The 22,745-nt window shown below is 33.3% G+C and overlaps 1 protein-coding gene across 1 annotated transcript; it reads right to left on the bottom strand.

Moving 5' to 3' along the window:
- Positions 1-2,766: 2,766 nt before the first annotated feature.
- LOC132714969 (zinc finger FYVE domain-containing protein 21-like) lies at positions 2,767-21,455 on the bottom strand. Its single transcript, XM_060697911.1, has 5 exons — positions 21,296-21,455; positions 5,828-5,878; positions 5,086-5,254; positions 3,632-3,713; positions 2,767-2,914 (listed from the first exon to the last, which is right to left on the bottom strand). The coding sequence occupies exons 1-5, from the start codon at positions 21,413-21,415 to the stop codon at positions 2,794-2,796; spliced, it is 543 nt and encodes a 180-aa protein (XP_060553894.1). The 5' UTR covers positions 21,416-21,455; the 3' UTR covers positions 2,767-2,793.
- Positions 21,456-22,745: the final 1,290 nt, after the last annotated feature.

Raw genomic sequence — 22,745 nt, forward strand, 5'->3', positions numbered from 1 at the left:
CTAAGGATGGCTGGTGGCGAGGGTTTAAACCATGTCAGGGACAAGCTGTTGTTTCCATTGAGCAAAAAACATTACACTCATTGCTTAGTACTGGTCGTTTCCAGAAACAGATTCAACAGTGTTTCAATAAGCTAATAACAATCAAACTAAAATCAATTAGTAAGGCATAAACTAAAATCACCTCATCTGCTGGGACTAAGAGATGCATAGACTCCAGTGATGCAAACTCATTTAGAACTTTGCATCTTATGATCATGTTGGGATAACAAGAGCTGTCGGTAGGACAGCATGCTCGACTATTCTTAGTGCTTGATAGTAAAAAAAATGCCTGATACAGTTACCTCCTCCTGTTTACAGGTTGGGGTCATGATGGTGAACAAGTGTGCAAAGTTTCAAAGCCATATGTCAATGGACTTTGAAAATATTTGAACTATTACAAAAACTTTAACATAAGTGGTTACGCCGACGCCGACGCTCGGGTGACTGCAATAGCTCTACTTATTCTTATCGAATAGTCGAGCTAAAAAGTGGCTGCAATGTTGATGTCTCAATCCTTACAGGCAACCCCTCAGCTACAAGGGACTCAACATGATTACCAAAATACAAGAATTAAGCTACCTACAGTATAAAGCCTGATGATGCCAGACTGCAGGGGTGTGCAGGCTGGCCTGGCTAAATACCGGTGGCAATGGTTTTTGTCTTTCAGTTCCTGCAGGTTAAGGCTTACGCTTTACCTAACATGCTTTGGCAACATCTATCATTATATACATATACATGGATATAAATCTGAAGGCAAATTGGGACTCAGATTTCACAGTTGCTTGTCACATAAGACAGGGACAGCTTTACCTAACATGCTTTGGCAACATCTATAATTATATACATGTACATCGATATAAATCTGAAGGCAAATTGGGACTCAGATTTCACAGTTGCTTGCCATTAAGACAGTGAGCCACCTATTTCAGACTGAATTCATAGTAAATTGCGTTGTGGCATAAAATAGTGTCGCATATGACAGGGAGTCGTTTAATTCAGGGGGTTGTTAAGGCAGTCTCAACATGTACAATCTAACATGGATATAAACCTTATCCTCCATATAATATGCTGCTAACAATGTTCCATAACCTATTTCAACCGTTTACACTCTGTATGAGCATATGAATGGGGAATGAGTTGTTTGTAATACCAATTCTTCACCACCCATCAAGAAGTTTGACTGATTTAATTCATTAGTGAACACTTTATTAAACAAAATATGGTAATGATACTGAAAGTGAATTAACACTGCAAGAAATCAAAAAGATGATTGCTATTTAGTCTTTAATAATGATAATATAGAACAAAAACTAAAATTCCAGGAAAAATTGGTATCGATATTTCAAGGGACAAATATCAACGATATATCGATGTATCAACTTTGACAGTAGATACAATGAAAAACATTTAAATGTGTGTTATTAATTGGGATCATAGTGTTATGCATACTTGTATGAGACATTACTAATACTACAAACTAACAGAAAGTTTGATTTTTCTATAATTTTTGTCACTGACTAAATCAGCTTGTATCACTATCTATATTTGAAAGTGTGTATTGATATTATCGGATGATCGGATGATGAATATCAATGATATATCGATATTGCAATATTTAATGGCAGCCCTATGTTTATCTTTATCATAATAATGCAGAGCCAATTTTTCAACAGGAAGTTGTAAATAAACATCCTGAATAAGAACCAGGCAACCAACTATGACACCATAAGTATTCATTGAACCCAAAGAAGTCAAAATAGTCCAAATGTGTTCTCACAAGTTGAAACAGTTTCAATTTTTGAGCTGCAGCTGAGATTTTTTTTTTTTTAAATTCGAAACCAAAGTTTTTTATCACTAGTGATAGGGTGAAAATGCCTTGAATAGCTTTCAATACCAGGTAAAGCTGACCTCCTTAATGTCTTTTCACATTATCAAACAAGATGTTTCTTTTCCTTAGGCCACAACTCAGTGAACTGCTTAGTCTACTGTAAAATTCCACTTTCATTTGTCTGACTAGCATTCTGTATAAATTTAATGAATTAAACTCCATTTTTTGCTTGAAATAATGTCTTAAATTCCATGACTGGTGACAAATTTGTAAGTCAACTTCCATACAAAATTTGGTGGCAAAACAATTTTAATTCTTGCAAGGCTACTTTTTGTTCTTTCAGCTACAAAAATGTGTATGCCCAAAGGTTACAATAATTTTTTGAGGGTTTAGTTGAAATGCCAAGAGAATTTAGAAGTTGTTGCATAAATGGGGGCTTAACACAATGTGTCACAAATGTGAAAAAAAGAACAAAGGGTCTTAAACCTGCATTAAATTATGAAATCACAAAAAATCCAACAATACTTATTTTTTAAAGTTCTGCAGAAGTTTAGTAGAAGCCACTATAGAAATGTAGGTGTAAGTACAAAAGATATATGCCCTGATGAATATTGTAAGCAGGACCTAATTATCTAAGGCTATAATGAAATGATGAATTCTAATTGACCGCTTATTGTGTATAATCACTTGCTGGTGTATGTATCTTTGTTTGTTTACTATCAATTATGTTAATGTGTCCTTGGGAAAAAAATAAGCGTATGCAGAATGCCAGCTTTGAAAACTATGCGTCCAGCTGCAATAAAACATGCGTATAAGGACGTGGATCATGCGTCACCGAGAACCCTGGCAGGTCGTTCATAACTAACCTGTAATTCACATATATCTTATATCTAGCCATTTCATTTGATGTTATCTGGCTAAATATGTTAAAATTCCAGTACCCACATACCATCAGAGTCGTTTTCCTCAGTCCAGATCTGTACAGCATCAATGTCTGTCATACTGATGTCATCTAGTCTCCTGTTGGCATTCTCAAAGTGTAAATGTCTGAAATATGAAAATTAGATAAATATGATATATATTTACTGCTAAATCATTATTATTTGTGGGATACTAATTTTTGTGGTATTCATGGATAGGTCCATGAATTTAAGATCCAACAAAATTTCATTTCTTCTGATGTAAGATTATTTTGCATCACATTATTTACATTTCACCTTTTGAATAACAGTCCACGAATTTAAGTATCCCCGAAATGGTCTTTGTGACAAAACCACGAATTTTGTGTCCACAAAATTAGGTGAATTTACAGAACAGAATAAATCCCTACTTAAGACCACCCCGTCGGAATTAAGACCATCCCGCTATTAATACCAAGATCAGCTTAAAACATGTGTGAAGTATGACAAAATCTGTAAACAGTTGATCAAACCCTGACATCCCTAAAAGTAACAATGGACAACGCTGCATTCGTCATTCCAAGCGGCAAGCCAGATGAGTCCATCATATGATGTAGGGAGAGTACAATGTAGGTATTAAAATTGCTAAGCTTGAATGTATACAAATACTTAAATGAAAGAGGAATTTATTGTATTTCACAAAATAAAATAAATGAGGGTTTTTTTTTTCTAGTTTTTTTTTCTTCATTTAAATAAATGCAAGGGACATGAGACATAAATTTTGGTAATTTCTTTATTATGTAAATAATATAAAAAATTCAACATCACAAATCTATAAAACTGACGGAGCAATAAATGTACAAACCTGTGATCAGGGGAAAGTTTGCATACAAACACAGTGTCATTGTCATTTGTCTCCCCTGACTGATTTACATGGAATGACCCACCTGTAAAAAAATATATGTACATTGTACATTGAATTTGATGTCACTTTTTACAACATATGATTTATATTACATTATTATTATTATTAAATTTTAATAATATGTATAACACACAAATGTATGTATTGTTGAAAACTTACAATCTTTTACAGCTATCAATCACAATGACTTACATAGTCATCCAGAGTAAAATCAGGTCAGATTGCACATACAGAGAATATTGAATGAGTGTACATGTAAGTTCAATCCTGAATTTAATGAACAAGGAGTTGTGCTGAATAATATCCATTTATATACACATTTAATTAAAGTACCATAAATTAGGCAAGGGTCTATGAACATTAAATTAATCTTTGAGACCTTCTACCCCTAACATGCTGAATTTCGTTAATGTACTTAGCATTTGCCATCTATTGAATTTGGAACAGTTTAGTTTATTTGGAAATTAAAAAAAAATCAATAACAAACTACAAAATTGAGTTTCCAACAGTATAGAGCCTGGTCAAACTGTATGGATGTGCATGCTGGCCTGGCTCTATACTAGTTGCAGCAAAGATCAATCTCTTTCCATTCGAGCAGGTTAAGGTACCTCGGTTAATTACTTAATCTAACACTCCACGTGATTTGTCACTATAGACAAAGAAGGAAAAAAAACGGTGTTAAACTGCCAATAAACACTGGTAAGGGACTACTTGTATATTCGGCTGTTATGTTTTCACCTTCGATTATATAGTTTACAAGGCCTTTTAAAGCAACAATAAAAAGCATTTTTATTTATATATTCAGTTCTTATAATGTTTTCTTTTCAAACAATACCGAAATAATATCTCACATACACTAATGCATATCAGTAAATAAATATTTTGACAAAACGGCGCCAATCCGTAAGCAGCATAATGACATCATCCTAAGTAAACAACTCATTCATAAACAAGCTGACGTTATTTCATATATACAAGAATGATGAATGGGGCACTGATGTAAACACAATACGGCGTAAGTATTTTTCTGTTGAAAACTTGATAAAATAATGTTTTTTTCTAATTATTTCTTTTGTTTAATAATTTCTATATCTTCGCAACAGTAGGGTGCGAAAATCGAACAGTGTTATACGAAAATCGGCACCGGAATTTATTTCCGCTTGAAAAAAATAACATTAGTGATCTTCCTTATTTTATCGTGTTAGAATCAAAATAACATCGGCCTGAGAGGTGTATATCGACTATTTAACACCGGTTTTGTCGTTTTGATGCAAAAAAATTAACCACTCAGGCCTACGGCCTTCGTGATTAATTCCTATGCATCAAAACTCCAAACCGGTGTAAAATAGCCGATATACACCTCTCAGGCCGATGTTATTTCTTAAATAACATACCAGCTAACAGAGCTTTTACATGTTTCTCGAAGAAATCGTTTTCCTTTTTGCTAATGCCGGTACATCCGGCACAGTGCCTCACCGGATCTACGTACAACATTCGAGGCAGGGATAATTTGGTGGAACTACATGTATCACAGAAACATTTCCCACACCGTCGACAGTGATGCTGAAGTAACACAAGAATGTGACCAATAATATAGATGGATGCTTCTTGTTGCCTCTTTGAATAATCAAAAACAAAGTACTTGACAAAGTACAAAAAAATCTGTTATAAGCCGCAAAAATCTATTTCAAGACTCAACGACCTTGACCAATACAACCTAAAACCAGCACATTTAAGATGTTCAAATTTCATTGGAAAATAAATCACTTCCTATCCTTGCAAAACTAAGTTAAAGCTTTAATTCAACTTTATCTACTTCTATCATATATGGCTACAAAACTAAATTAAACTCAATACTACTTTTAGTATCATTTTTATCATTGTTTTGGGATAATGAAATAAATAAAGGATCCCTTAAAAGTTTTTGTGTACATTTACCTTTGCACCTTATTGTTGCTGCATATCATATGTTCAGATACCTTAGCATGCAAAGAAGTAAATTAACTTTTAATTACATGTAAGCTCAGCCAAAAATATGCATTAAACAATCAGTCCAACAAATAATTCTTCATGAAAATATATTGTACATGTACATGTAAATAAGAATTTCAAAGTCAATATAGGAAATTTTCTTACCCTTCTGTTCAGGAAGTCAAACTTTCCCTGGCACTGAATGCAACTCTGACACTGTAAAAATAAAAAAAAATAAAAATATCAAAATACTGTAAAAGTTTTATAGCTGAAAATGGTTTTCAAATTAAAACACCAGAATTTATGGTTTAATTGGATCAAAGTCTGGGGCCTCCCTGGCCTGCAGTTTATGGTACATTGTAGCTAACTTTGTATCACTAGTCATTTTACAGCCATGGGTTAGATTCCCACTTTGACTATCCACTGTCCAACTAGCTTATTGAAGGTCAGTGGTTTCATAAATGTGAGTGCACCTACTCAAAATAACTATCTAGATGGAACTTAAGGTCTTTCTTATAAGTTAACTAGAAAAAGTGAAATGTTACTACATAACATTTGACATTTAAAACAAAAAAACAAAAATGTTTGTTGTTTCAAAGTTCATAATAGTAAATATAACAATTTAATGTACCGGTATGCTATTGCAGAAGGCCAGAATCGCCTTATAATCTAAACATGAAATAAAAGCACTGACAGATACTGTCATAACATATAAATAATTTATTATTCACAAATGTTGTGTGTATCTAAATATGTAACATAGTCTCTAATTATAGAATCAAATTAATTTCCTCATATTTTTATACATGTATATTTAAAACAAAAGAGTGACAATATCTTATTCTTTACTTTGTGCATGAAGCATATGACCATTAAAAATACTTTTTAGAACTTTAATTGGAATTTACAGTGTTTTTTGATAATTTTTTTTTCAATATACAAAGTTCATGTTTTTGATGTTGTTGTATATCATATGTATATCATATGTTGATATATCAATTTTTATTTCTTTACATTTTCAGGCCTCAACATTAGCGGTGGACCGTTGGTCCGAGACCACTTGATTTCAGCAAGGACCACCTAATTTTACAGGCAACTGGTCCGTTAGACCACTTGAATTTTACAGCTGGTGCAGTGCTCATCTGGGAGAATGGTTATTTGGCCGAAAAACGTGTTCTATAATTGTTGTTTAAAACCATTTCTCCGATGTACAGGTATATGTTCATTCATCTCATTAGTTCAAAAAGATCTTAAAACATCCATAACTTTTTATTAACTCGCTAGCAGTGTAGCTAAAAAGTAGAAAATTATTTTTTGTAAATTAAAGTATAAAATTCATTCAAATGTCTCTAGTACTGCATTGCATTTATAACATTGTATCACTATGGGAAATCAGATAAACACATGAATAATGGTGCAAACAAAGGCAAAGGAAAAATTAAATATCTAGTAATCTTTGGCTACTTTTTTAAAGATCAGAGATCCATTTTTTTTATTATTTAAAGTACTTTAAAACTTAAAGGTTATAAATACTTTGTCAAAAATAAATAAATTTCAACAAACAAGTAACAGGGAAGTAAAACAACTGTATAATAAATCTGTGAGGAAGATAAGCTCAATTATTATGTAGGAATTTTTCTGTTTATCATTACTATGTCATTGTTTCAAAGACAAGAATATTCTAACTTAATAGTTTTAAAATTAAAAATGTTAATCTATAAAAAGCAATTATTATTCTTATAAGATGTACCAGGAAGAGCAATGAGTATTTGAATAACAGTAAGGAAATAAGGCATTCACAAATGATTTCACTATTCCCTAACTTGAATTGCAGAAGAAGTCACATAACCGAAATATGAGTACTGTTATGTATTTTTCAATGAGATAATAAATACTAAATAGGATTACAATGACTTACTATCTGATTAGAATGAAATAGAAAAAAATACATGTTTTCTTCAGTTGTTATAAATCTAATAATAAATATGTCTCTGTCACCAATTTTAAGTGTAGTTCTTCTAAATTTGAAGTTTCCTTAAAAACAAATGAGTAAAAAATAAATGGACCACCGGTGTTCAGAAAAGACCACCTGAATTTTGGATCCAGTGGTCCGGCATACCACCTGTTGAAAAAGTTAGTGTCAAAACCTGAATTTTTGTTTTTTAAAGGGGGCAGTGGGCGGGGAGAATGGGAAATAAAGGGTGCTTGTACTATATTTTGACTTTCCCCACCCCTCTCACTCACTAATATATTAATTTATTTACTAATTCCAACTAACATTTTCAGCTTTTTTGAAGTTATTATCTTGACAATCTTGCATTTTGAGTAATTTATATCTAGAGTGTAAAGTATATTATCAAAGATACTTGTGAGTTTTGTTCCCCCCTCCAAAAGTAACTTGCCACCATCCCCTTTAAACGTTCATTGAAAATTAGATATCACTGTATTTTCCTTGATAATCAAAATTGAATATTGTTACATGATATTTACATACCAAAATACAGTGTATACAGAATTAATTAAAAGATTAAGAGGGTCAGGAACAACACATCAAAACACAAGGTTAGTTTATATATTTGATAAAACTACCCATTTTGGGTATAATGTACCCTTCATCAAGCTACAACAAGACCTGTCAGTAGGACAGCACGCTCTACTATTCTAAGTGCTTGAAAGTTAAAGTTCACAAAAAGGGCAATTTTTTTTCAAATCCATGTTACAGTTATAGGCCTTGGAGAGAGTCCTGTTATGCTCTCAAAGAAGTGTATAAAATTTCAACAAATGTTACAAAGCAAGATGTCAATGAAGTATGAAAATATCTGAGGTGGTATGCAAACTTTAACATAAATTTTAAGTTGAAACAGGGACCTAATTTTGTCAAAATGCCTGATAGAGTTACCTCATTCTTTCAACATGGTGAACAAGTGTGTGAAGTTTCAAGCCTTATGTCAATGGAATTTGAAAATATTTGAGATGGTACGAAAATTTAACGGTGGTACGAAAATTTAACGTAAATTCTAAGTCAAAAAGGGGCATAATTCTGTCAAAATGCTTGTTAGAGTTACCTTCTCCTGTCTACTGGTTGGGGTCATTATGGTGAACAAATGTGCAAACTTTTAAAGCCATATGTAAATATTTGTGGTGGTATGCTAACTTTAATGTAAATATTTAAGTCGAAAAGGTGAAATGGGTTCCATAGATGTTTTCTTCTGTTGTAACTTCTGGTTTCTGTAGCCATTTCTTGGTTCCTGGTGTAATTTTGATCTTGGGAGTTGATGTTGAGTAAGTCTTCTTTGGAAAGTCTATGTCTTTTTTTGGTTCTGTCTTAGTCTATATTGGCATATAACTTATCACACCAAGTGCAACTTAGTTTGCTAAATTTAACACCAGTACGTTTTTTGTTGTTTCTTGTTGATTGGTTATTTATTCGTATAACTTTTGCCATAATTACATCGGGTGTTGCTTTATGTGCTGTAAATTCTGGTTGGTTATTCATTATTGTATTTGGGTTAATCCATTAGGTGATCTAGTGTTTAGTTTTCTAACCCATGTTTCTTCAGTTTGTTGTTGTGTTGATTGAATGATTACAATTTTTACATTGGGCTAGATATCTTTTTGTGCACAATTATCTGCTAGATGGCAATAATTTCTTTCCCATGGTGTGTCTGGTTTGTCCTATGTATTGATAATTTGATTGATGCATTTCTTGCAAGTGATTAAATATATAATGCTTATGCTTCTACATGTACATGTTTAACCGTTTAACTTCCATTAATCTTATATTGCTTACCCGTTGCTGTACTTTGAGTATTGAGTTGTATTACTTTAACAGTTTTAGTTTAAGACTTTTACTAAGTTACATATATATGTATTTGTTGGTGGCATTAAAACCTATTATGTTCCCTAAAACTCTGCGGCAGTGGTGACCGACCAGTACATTTCATAAATTTCCTTGGAGAAATGAGACTCACTGTCACTGATCAGGGTCCTTGGAGTTCCTTAAACGTTGAAAGCAGACAAAGCACAAACAGTGAACATTCTGCACTGTACCTGATTTACTTAGTCTCAATATTTTGACTGCATGACCAACCCAATATTTTACAAACTGATATTACAAAGATGTCAGCCTGCGAAGGGCCATCATCCTCCATTTGTTCGGCAACTCACCAGGTTTACTCTGATCAATGCCTTTCAACTCAAACTAGCAATATGTTCTACAAATGACTTGACATGTCAGGACTTCTTTGACAGACTTCACGAAAAACTCAAAAAAGCACAGGACATTCGGGCCAGTAAAATATCAAATCTTACTGGACCTGGTGATTTTTAGCCGGACCAAATACATAGATAGGTAATAAATTGATGGGTACAGGAAAACACTTTATCATGCTTCCCTTGATAATTTTGAAAGACTGATTTTATAACCCTGATGAAGACTCATGAGAGTCGAAACGTCGGTTATCATCATTAAATAAACCTTAAAACTTATCCTGTGTTGATTGCTTGTTCCACTTTTATTGTTTTTCTTGAATTTTGAAAGAAGCAAAATACATCTTGTATTCTGGGCTTTGAAAAATCATTAAGGACCAAATGTTTAGGCAAAAATTGACTAGAATTGAACATGAACAACGCAATTTTCTTCAAACAAATCACTTTCACACAAAATATTTACTTTAATTCAATAATCACAAAATCATAGCTAAATAATGACCTTAATAAACAATGGTTTAATTTCCGTAACTGTATGGTGCGGTACGGAAAATATCCAACAAAAATAAATGGCGGCCTCCATTACTCAATACAATTTAGACATCTCTCGCAGTGTTTTGAACATCTTTTAGAGAACCCTGCTTCATTATTTTGATGAATTTTTCTTATAATATTTTTTCATGACAAAAAATCTACTGGACCATCGGACCACCAACCTTGCAATAATCACCGGACCGATGCTAAATTTTGTGGCCTCGGGCCTCGGACTGGCGTTAATTTCGAAGACTGCTTTGATTATGTATGTATATTTTTTTGTCTTTTTAGATCCCAACATCATAGTAGATAATGTCAAAAATCATAAAAGCGTGTATAACATAAAAACATGTAAAGTTATGAAGTTATGGAAGCCGAAGGAGTAAGGCTTAGTCCTATAACATAAACGTTTCCGTTAGTACTGCGTACACTCCAACGTCTTATCGACTTCTTCATAAGTTCCTTTAACAAAACCCGCAGCGATTTTGAAGCACTATATAAACCGTCATAATTTACTACAAAAACAATATTTTGAGTCAAAAGATATGCAGAAAGTAAACTTAAAACATTTTGCATCAATGTGCAGCAAAAAAAATAAATGACTCACCTTCGAATGTAAATAAATCCAATCCAATACAATTTATACCACTTTCACCGCTATATATACATTCGGCCATGTTACCTGTACACATGTGAGCGCGTTTTGCTAAAGGAACTTATGAAGAAGTCAATAAGACGTTGGAGTGTACGTAGTATACTCGAACCCCATGATACCGGTGGCTCCACTGTACCGGTGTATTCACATTTATTACATGCTTTTCGGTGGTTTATAGAAGTATATCGGTGATATAAAACGGGTAATTTCACTGTTTGAAACAGTGAAATTACCACTTTGATAATTTCACTGTTTTGAATTTAAGCCCCTTACGTTGTTTCAGTGAAATACCAGCGTTCACAGTACTGGGTACCAACTTAATGACGTGACGTTGTAAATGACGTCACGTTGTATTATTATTTGGCGCGCTTTTCATTCAGTATTAGGTTTATTGTCTTTTTAAAACGTTTCTTTGCATATAATAAAAAGAAAATTTGTTTAGTTTAGTGTAAGATCAAATATATTTCACCTTGTGAACACCAAAAGTTCATATTTTACTCGTGGCTGCGCCACTCGTGAAATATACCTTTTGGTGCTCACTCGGTGAAATATACATGTATCCCGATCTTACACTGAACTAAACAAATATCCTCTATATCTCGCGATATTATTGTCAACGCCACCTACTGAGTGTTTATATCGACATGCTCTAGTAATATTTGCTATTTCAAAGTTTTTAAACATTTTAATGAGTTTCTGAAGAAAATATTTCACATATCCTACCTTATTTTCATTTACTATCCTTTTCCTCTATTGCATAAGATCGGTCTCTCTACAAAACACATTTTTTTTCCAAAAAAAAAATAATGACAGGTGTTGAGGTCATTCATACCTCCATTAAATGTCAATTGACCTTTTGACATCATTTTTTTGGGGAAAAAAAAAATCTATGGAAAGCCATCAGTGCATATAAAACAGTTTATGAAAATTGAAAAGTCAGTTTCATTCAGTCTTTTAAGGGAGCCTGTGTAAAGTGCCATATTGATATTTAATCTTCATCATATAGAAATAAAATACATTCAATGATATAGAAGGACCAGAAAATCACAACAACACTAAAATTAAGTGAAGGGGATTTTTGAATCCAGCCACATGGTATAATATACACCTGTCATTGGGAGTAAAAGATTCTAAAACAGAGATCCCCTGGGGGTAATAAAAGATGAACAGTAAACTATGAAACACACGTTCTTATGTTGTTTTTAGGTGGTTTTTTTCGATATGAATACAAGAATGCTAAAATGATATTTTTGCTATTAAAACTGAAGTGGCTTTCCATATAAATAACATTTTTACCAGTGCACCGGTAGCATGAAGTCTGTTTAACTATGCCATACGAAATGGTCGACCATTGTTTACATTTGTTGTGAGCGAGAATTTCATAGTACCCTGTTTGCATCTATTTCCGCGGTACTAAGCGTAAAAACGAATAAATATAATATAAAAGTCACTTACCTTTGTTTTCTTTTTTGTTCAATACATCCACCAATCTTTCATTAAAGGAGCAGCATAAAGAATATACATCAAATGTTTACTGTTTTTATTATTATCTTCATTATATAGGTCACGTGATAGCCACCATTACTGAAGGGAAGTAAATCTGGTTCCGCGGTATAAAAGTCTATACCACACCGTGGGTAAGCAACTTTGGTCACGTGACCACAAAAGTCAACGTACACGGCCAAAAAAGCTCTGCTGAGGAAATTTTTTTAGTGATTATTTTTCTATCGAGCCAATTCAAATTATGCTACATAGCCTACCGACTGCGGCAATTCCGATGCTTTCTAAAAATGTATTTGATGTCGTCCAACGTTTTGTATTTTATTAGATCATTCAAACAATATTTGCAAATTGTCGATGACAACGTACACACTTTAGTGTAAAAGTGTTGATGAAAGCTTAATAAACGATACGCATGTCATTTTTAAGTAAAATTTCAGGTATTGAAATATATAAGAGAATGTTTTAATGAAAAAGGAACTAGTTTTCTGCTGTAATTTTTTGTATTTATTTAAAAATTGACCAACTTACAGAAATGTCAACGTACACATACAGTCTAGAAAATGTCAACGTACACACTCACAATTCAGTTTGATAGTGGTCTGAACATAAGGCTGCAACTTCGGAGTAGGTGGCTTTTTCTAACAAAAAGTTAGCTTTCAATTTAGATTGCCCTTTCAAACTGTACATAATTACTATTATTTTTACAAAGGAAATAGTTTAGAGTGCATTCATTTCATCACAAATAAGCTTAAACAACCTTTAACTTGTTATGTTATAAAAATTTATTTGTACTTTTGTTTTTAGAAGACATATTTCCAGTTACTCAAACTGCTAAATGATAAGCTGAAACAGCCGTTTTTATATTTTAAACTGGATTAATATAGATCGTATTGCAATATAGATCGTAATAACAGTCATCTTAATAACGTAAACAGCCAGGATGATCTCTTGCTCAACCAACTAGTGCCTTTCGTAGCAGTAAAAGTGTCCAAGGTTGACGATGACGCCGAGTTACAATTTTATATTACCGGTTTTTCAGCAGTTGTGTCACTTGATCCCTAGCTATGATTACATCATTTATGTCCTATTTACATTATATTTTCAAGAATATATCTACTTGCACTTGGAATGTAAAAAAATATCTTATAAACAATTCACAATTTTATAGGTTGGTTAAGGCAACAAATTATCCTTTTGTTAAATGGTAAGTTACTAGTACCAAGTTTCTAGTATAATGCTTTTACTGCTCAAGAAACCAGTTACTGGAAAATGGTTACAAGTAATAAATTTACCGGAAAATGGTTTCTAGTAATAAATTTACCTATATTATTTTGTACGCATTGTATGAGCTATAGATATGAATCAATGACATTGTTTAAACATTAAAAAAGTTATATCAAGTACCACAGTCATATGACCCATAGAAATGCTACAATATATATTGAAATGATTGTTACAATGCACTAAAATGTTATCGACATTTTGCTCAAATAAAATGGTTTTGATTGCAATGCAAATTATTAAAATGTATGGAATTTTGTTGAATACATATCATAGACTTGTAAATAAGTAGACATGGTTGGCAAAATTTTCAGTGAAACAAAAAGGGCAAAGAAAACTGTGAATGCAAAAATATATATCACGTATATTAAGCCTCCACATGTATTAAATAACAATGTATATAACATGTGGCAATTATAAAACTATTGCAAGGAGATATATTATTGAAAATATAATGTTAATAGAACGTTTGTGATGTAATCATAGGGTTAAAATGACATAACTGCTGAAATGCTGATAATACCTATAAACTAGTCACTCGGCGTCATTAACACCCATTGCCGCAGTGATTTTTTTCACTGTATTTTACAGCCGAATAAAGGCTGTTTCCCCTAGCCCAAAATAAGTATATTTTCCCCTAAAAGTGCTTATATTTTCCCCTCAAATGCCTAGTGATCTTCATTACCAGAACCGTGACTTAACAGCAACTTACTTATATCATCTAGAGGTCAGAAATCTGTCCCTATATATAGCCTCTGTTATGTACCATGCATGTTAAATGAATTAATTTTTTTTCTTCATAAAATGTACGGGTAAATTTCATTTTCAGTTGTTGGAATTTGATTTCAGGTTTTCCCCCTTTTCTGATTTATCGCGCAATATTTTCTCCTTCAGAAAGCAACAGGTTGTTTTGAAAATTGAAAAAAAAATCACTGATTGGCAACTTTTGTTGCTACAGAAGGCACTAGGTTGGTTGAGCAAGAGACGCTTATCCTGGCTGTTTTCATTATTAAATGACTGTAAAATGATCTAAATAAATACAGTTTAAAATTGCTGTTTCAGTAAATCATTAAGCAATCTGAGTAACTGGAATTTTTTTTCTTCTCAACGAAAACCACAAAAGAACAAATAAATAACATAATAAAAAAGTTAAAGGTTGTTTAAGCTTATTTGTGATGATATGAATGTACTTGCAACTTTTTTCCTTTGTATAAATCTGTACTTATATACAGTTTGAAAGGGCAATCTAAATTGAAAGCTAACTTTTTGTTAGAAAAAGCCACCTACTCCGAAGTTGCAGCCTTATGTTCAGACCACTATCAAACTGAATTGTGAGTGTGTACGTTGACATTTTCTAGACTGTATGTGTACGTTGACATTTCTGTAAGTTGGTCAATTTTTAAATAAATACAAAAAATTACAGCAGAAAACTAGTTCCTTTTTCATTAAAACATTCTCTTATATATTTCAATACCTGAAATTTTACTTAAAAATGACATGCGTATCGTTTATTAAGCTTTCATCAACACTTTTACACTAAAGTGTGTACGTTGTCATCGACAATTTGCAAATATTGTTTGAATGATCTAATAAAATACAAAACGTTGGACGACATCAAATACATGTTTAGAAAGCATCGGAATTGCCGCGGTCGGTAGGCTATGTAGCATAATTTAAATCGGCTGGACATATAAATAATCACTAAAAAATTACCTCAGCCGAGGTATTTTGGCTGTGTACGTTGACTTTTGTGGTCACGTGACCAAAGTTGCTTACCCACGGTGATACCATACTGTCTGAATAAATTTAACGGTATCAAAACACTAACTGTTCAAAATGTTAAACAAGTTCAGTCACCACACATTTATAACAAAACTTCTGTAAAACATCAACAATAACATGTTCATTTACACAAACATTCATACACTACTGTTATTTTTTTTGTTTTTATTACTCTTCTTTTGCACAATGGGGGCATCTAAAGACAGTTGCCCTCCTGAGCGCTTTCACTTCAGTGCAAAATTTCAAGTGCACCCAGTGAGGACAATAATCACACTTTCCCCATTTTACGAAAACAATACTTGTGCATCCTTTTAAATCAGATGGGGACCATAAATTGCATACACAACACTTGTCTTCATTTGAATCACCAATGTCACTGTCACTGCTTTCAGAGAAGGATGGTGTAGTGAGAGAGATTGGTCCTCCAGATTTAGATATACCAGATGTACTTGGCTTTGTATAATTTACAGGTGATTTGGTAGTATTGATTTTGCTTTGTTTGGCACAGATTTCTTGGTTGTTAACACTTTTGGTGGCTGATTTGCTTGTACATGTATTTGATTTGACTTTATTTTCAAGAATGGCTTTATTTTTACTATTTAACAAATTGCCACATACATAGGGAGGAACAATTTTTTTCTTTGGCCTCTGCTTCACTTGCACAGATGTAATGGTTCTGCTTTCAAAGAAAGTAGATACATGTTCATGAGATTGTGGCTCATGAGACTTGGGATCTTCATGTGAAGGCTCCTGTTGGCATGGAACATTTTCACATGCATCAGAAATGGATGACTCTACAGCTGTCTAAACTGGATATAAGGATGATGGTGCAGTATCCTTTACAGATATACATGTATCATCAAAAGGAAAAATACCTGATTTTTTTAATGCAGCAGTGACATTTGATGGGGAAAATGCCTTCAGGTAGGAGTTTCCAGTCAACTTGGTTATTTCATATTTGGTAATGTAAGCTCCTGGGTTCTTCTGAAGGTACTGCTGGCATTCAGAATAATAAAATTTCTTAAAAGGCTAATATACACCAACATGTAAGGGTTGAGTGAGATGGCTAGTATGTGGTGGTAATACAAACAAAAGCACATTTGATTTCTTTGGCGTTTGCCCACTCTGTAAGTGTTAATGATAGATGAGACTTATGCCCATCATACAAAATCAAGGTTGGAGGCTTGTCTTCTGCATTTGAAGCATGAGAAAAGTGCTTGCTCAGATGTTCTGTGACTGTCTGACATTTCTCCTCCAGATCCATGAGGTGCATCTTTGATGAACTCGGGATTCCATCTCTTACCCGGAAAAATATAGTACGGAGGAACAAAGTTGACTAGTGCATTGGCTCCACCTATAATGGTAACATTTGATGACCTTGGAGATGTTACCAACTTGGGTTTAGATTCTTTCTCACAGAGTATTTTTGGTGGAGTGTGTTGTGTGCTTATACCAGTTTCATCAATATTATATATACGTTCAGGCTTATCAACAAGGTCATTTTCAGTAAGGATGTCTTGCAGTTCACGAAAGTAGTTTTCTATTCTATCTTGTGAAGCCCCTTTTGCTCTAGAAATTTCAAGCTTTTGTGGTTGCACAATTTTCAGGTCTGGCCCTGGGTGTCGTTTAAGAAAGGCATAAAACCATATGGTGCTCAAAGAATCCTTAGATTTTATATCTTTACCCAAAGAACGTGCATAGTCAGCTGCAAGGAACCTAATGTTTGTCATGGTATACCCATAACCCACATTGGCCATATGTTTGATGTGATGAACCAGCTTAGACTCTTCTATGTCTGTAAACAAAGTTTCTGGCCCTACTTTAGAATTAACTGACACAATGTGTCTGGTGCGGTCCCTTAATGTAGATTCTGGCACACCATACATGCGACAAGCCCTAAGTGTTGGGATAGTGTAAAAAAGTAATTTAAAAAAAATATATATATTATATATAAAGTATAATTTTTTTTTCTAGAATTACTTTTTTACACTATCCCAACACTGTGCCAGGTCCCTTTGGTCAGTCGGGCATACTTCCTGATCGGGAAGCAAGGGGATTTCCCCTCAAGGTTTCCCGATCAGGCAACAAACGTCAAAATCTTTCCCGATCGGGAAGTTTTTTAGGCCTTTTTTACGTAGTTCAGGAAAAATGGCCGCTGCATAATAGTTTTCAACCCACTTCAATATGAACATCACATTTAAGTGCAGAAAAGATACATCTAAAATCCTACCGAGTCATTTTCTTTTTAAATGTTTACAATTAAAATAATCTGAAAGTGAACTTAAGTAAAGTTTTTAGATTTTACCAAAAACTAGCCACTTCCCGTTTTGGGAACATTGCTTCCTGATCAGGCATCTAGCAAAATATTCATCATTAAAAGTTTAAGATACATTGCTTCCCAATCTGGAAGTACCTTATATTTGTTGTAGTTCCTGGCCTTGATGATTAGAAATTGCCAAGCCTGGTCAGTTTTTAAAGACATGTGGCACATAATTCAATCACGACGAGTAGAATATATCTGGCGAAACTTATGTTCTTGTTAGGCGTAATAATACCTATCAAAACATTAGCTATACTTGACGGACAGTGCAAAAATCATCATTACAATACAAAAGTTTCATACTGTTAAGATTGTAAAGCACATGTTGAACAACATTGCATAGAGTGTTATTTCTCAAAACAATTACCAGGCAGCTCAAATAATTCAAATGTTGACTAGAGCTCACATAATTTTTTTTTTGGCTATAGCTCAAGACGTGTTTGCATACAACATGTGTTTGTAGTGACTGTGTCATATTTCTGAAACTTAAGTGTATAAAGCTATATATCTGATGCAAAAATTATTGTTAAAATTTTAAAAAAGTATACTTCCAAAATTATTGTGTGAAATAAATATGGTAAAATATTTCGTAAGATATAGAACATACCCTTTAAGCCACATTAATTTTAAAAAATGAATAAAATATAAGATAAAATAAATAAATAAAACAAGAAATATCATAATGACATATATGCCCCCCCCCTTTCTAGCTGAAATTGAATGAAATCTATCATTAGTAAGTTAAACAAAATGGAATATAGCTGGAATAAATTATATACTATCATGTAAATGTAACTATGAGCATCTACTTTGAACATTCAAGGTTATTGTAACCTTGTCCTCTGACCTAGTGACCTCAAAATCAACAGGGGCCCTCTACTAGTTATGAACAATTAAAATGTGAAACACAAAAACTTGATAACGGGTAGTTTTGAAGATAATGAGTAGAAACCATTCTGACATTTAACGTCCTTGTGACCTTTGACCTAAAGACCTCAAAATCGACAGGGGTCATCTACTAATTATAACCAATCAATAAGTGGAATATAAAAGGTTTAGTGACAAATAGTTCTCAAATAATGGTTAATAGTTTTCAAAATAATGAACGCAAACCATTCTGACATTTAAGGACCCTGTTACCTTTAAACTGGTGACCCCAAAATCAATAAGGGTCATTTACCACATATGACTTATCAACACATGAAATAGGAAAACTTTGTGAAAAATACTTTTCAAGATATTGTGCGGATACTATTTTGACATTCAAGTCACTGTGACCTTGACCTTTGACCTAGTGACTCCAAAATCAAAAAGGGTCATCTTCTAGTTATGACCAATCAATATGTGAAATATAAAGACTTTCTAATAAATAGTTTTCAAGATAATGAGCGGAAACGATTCCGAAATTTAAAACACCTGCAACCTTGATCTTTAAGCTAGTTACCCCAAAATCAATGTATGTTATCTAATAGTTATGACCAATCAATATATGAAATATAAAGCCTTTTTGATAAATAGCTTTTAAGATAATCAGCAGAAACAATGTGGTCTAACGACGGATAAACAAACAGTCCCTGTGACCTTGACCATTGACCTAAAGACCCAAAAATTGATAGGGCCATCTACTACTTACAACCAATCAATATGTGAAATATAATGACTTAGTGATAGATAGTTTTAAAGATAATGAGCTTAAACCAATTTCGACATTTAAGGCCCCTGTGACCTTGACCTTTGAACTAGTGACCACAAAATCATAGGTGTCATCTACTACATATGACTAATTAATTTGGAAATATTAAGACTTTGTGAGAAATAGTTATCAAGATAATGAGCGGAAACCATTCTGACATTTAGGGTCCCTGTGACCTTGACCTTTGACAAAGTGACCCTGAAATCAATAGGTTTCATCTACTATAGTTATGACCAATAGTATGTAAAATATGAAGACTCTGTGATTAATAGTTTTTAAGATAATAACTGAGGTCTACCAATGGACTGGCCGACCAACATTAACATAACATAACATTTTTTTTTTCAACATAAAATTGTATACATGCAATTTATAGCCATACAGATATTGTGTGGACATTAGCAAATCAATATACCCGCTCTTCTTCGAAGTGGGGCATAATAAAAATAACTAGGGCCGGGAACGAATAAGAACTTACATTGATGTTCGAATATTCGTTTTTCCAATTTCGAATATATTCAAATATTCATTTTTACAAAATTTAAGAAGACACCACCTATGATGCTATCATTTGTATCTGAACTGCTAGACACTTCAGACTTCAAAACATTCACACCATGACTCACATGTTGATTTGTTGCACAGGTAACTTTATTTGTTGGTGTTGTCCCAAGCAATAATTCCAGAATAGAACGCGCTAACTTAAAGAAGAAAACTTCCCAAACGGAAAACATTTAATGGTGAATATTATGCTAGATGCCTGATCAGGAAACAGTGTTTCCAAAACGGGAAGCCGCTACTTCTTAGTAAAATCGTAAAACTTCACTCAAATTCACTTTCAGATAATTTTAGTTTTAGGCATTTTAAAAGAAAATGACTCGGTAGGATTTTAGATGTATCTTTTCTGCACTTAAATAGGATGTTCATATTGAAGTGGGTTGAAAACTATTATGCAGCGGCCATTTTTCCTGAACTACGTAAAAATAGGCCAAAAAACTTCCCGATCGGGAAGGATTTTGACGTTTACTGCCTGATCGGGAAGCCTTGAAGGGGAATCCCCTTGTTTCCCGATCAGGAAGTATGCCCGACTGTTGGTATTTGGCAAATATATCTGTCACAGCGAAAAGTAGGTCACGTTTTTTTTCATACAGGTGGCGCTTCAAGTGATAATAACGAAAAATGAAAATAACTCGGAACCGGATGTAACGCGGAAATAGATGCAACGAGTATAACAGAACTCTGTATTAATGCATTTTTAAGAGGATTAAATGTTAATGAGGTTGTTTATTCCTTCTTTTTTTCAAGTCAGTAAAATTTTATCTGAAAAACACCTTGTATAAAATATGTACACCGGTATCGTTGAGACCCAGGCTACTAACAGAAACGTCTTATGTTATAGGACTAGTAGAGTAAGGATATGCTCCATGAGCTCCAAGCCACGACATGTATCATTATCTATGTCTACAAGCCGAGCACAATTCAGATTAATCCACAACAAAATAATTGAGAGAAAAAAACATCAAATAGTGGACTTAGAGGGTGTGTTATCATTGCACTTGTGTGAAAAGAAATGGAAACTAAAAAAATGAAATTTTCAATTTTGATTAATGATAGAATATGCATGACGGAGTGACTTCATAAGTTAATAACATGTACCTGTGCATCTGGTATCCAGAACGGTTCAGGCAAGGTAAATGGACTGGCAGATGATTCATTTACTGGAACCATTCGCATTCCACCTTTCCCCTTCTGCAACATTTTTCCTTTTTCTGCCATTTTGGATGTTCGGACTTTATTCCGAAACGTAATTTACCGGACAGATTAAAGTCGGATAAAGCCTGGATTCGGCATCCGGTTATAATTTGTGAACTTTATACATTTCTGTTCGCGGTATGGCCAGTTATAAGTCTATGTACCGTTAAATCAAAACAAACAAATACATTTCTGTTTGCCAATTGAAAAATATAAAATGAAACATAAAATGCCAGATGAAGAAAGTTATTTTTGTTAGACTGAAAATGTAGATAAACAGTTCTTTTAAGTAAGCATATTGAAATTAAAGTCATATAAATATACATATGTATCCCGTGATAACATTTAAAATGAAAGGTATAGAAAAAGCATATTGTATCTAATAGTTGGAACCGGTTGGAACATTGTATTTAATGTTATGAAACATTCTGCAAGTACAATATTTTGATCATTTTAATGAATTTTTTTACAAAAAGTTTGATACCACACGGCTTTAATCACGACTTTAAAAATAATTAATTAAAGCCGTGGTATAAATAATTGAAAATAAACTTTGTGTTCCCAAGGATCGAAAAGCATGTTCAAATATAACAGATGTTTGAAGGACCCTGATTCCATATAATATATACAAAAAATGAATCTGCAACGAAACCAGAGAAATGGTGTTTTAACGGTTGGCTCCAGAATATGGTGTTTTTAACGAAATTTCTTGGACTTTATCTTCAATGTACTTACAGAACTAATCGCCGTTCCAAAAAGCGGACATTTCATGCGGGCCTATTCCTATCATTTTCCATTCGTTAGCCAAATTTTTAGCCTAATATTACTGTGGAGAAGATCCTCTAAATTATAACATATTACTTGATCATTCCACAGTTTTTAAGGGTTCATTTTACAATGGCTAAATGTGCATGATGTCAATTCCTGTAAGAACGAGCTCCAAATCGCGTTTTTGGCTAACATGACTTAATTACATTCCTATTAAGTTGTGATCTATCAAAATAATGAAGAACCCATTTTCAGAAGGGGTTTGTCTCCATTATATGGCTTTGTAAATTTTCTGTTGCTCAATGGTTATATCGAAAACAGCAAATCGCCGTTCAAAAAACGACAAAGTCAAGCGGAAAATCTCCCTGACATATTGTTTGGGTTAGGGCTTTAGCTCCTCATATTGTTCGAAGAGAACCCTCCAAAGTTGTACAAAAACGAATCTGCAACGGAATCAGAAAAACGTTGTTTAAACGGTTGGGTCTAGCTAGAATATGGTGTATTTTAATGAAATATTATACATTTTATAAAAGGAGAAGATCAAATCGCCCGTCCAAAAAATGGCCATGTCACGCGGAAATCTACC

Source organism: Ruditapes philippinarum, unplaced genomic scaffold, assembly GCF_026571515.1.
Source record: "Ruditapes philippinarum isolate M1 unplaced genomic scaffold, ASM2657151v2 ctg3985_1_1_1_1, whole genome shotgun sequence".
NCBI classification, from domain to species: Eukaryota; Metazoa; Mollusca; class Bivalvia; order Venerida; family Veneridae; genus Ruditapes; species Ruditapes philippinarum.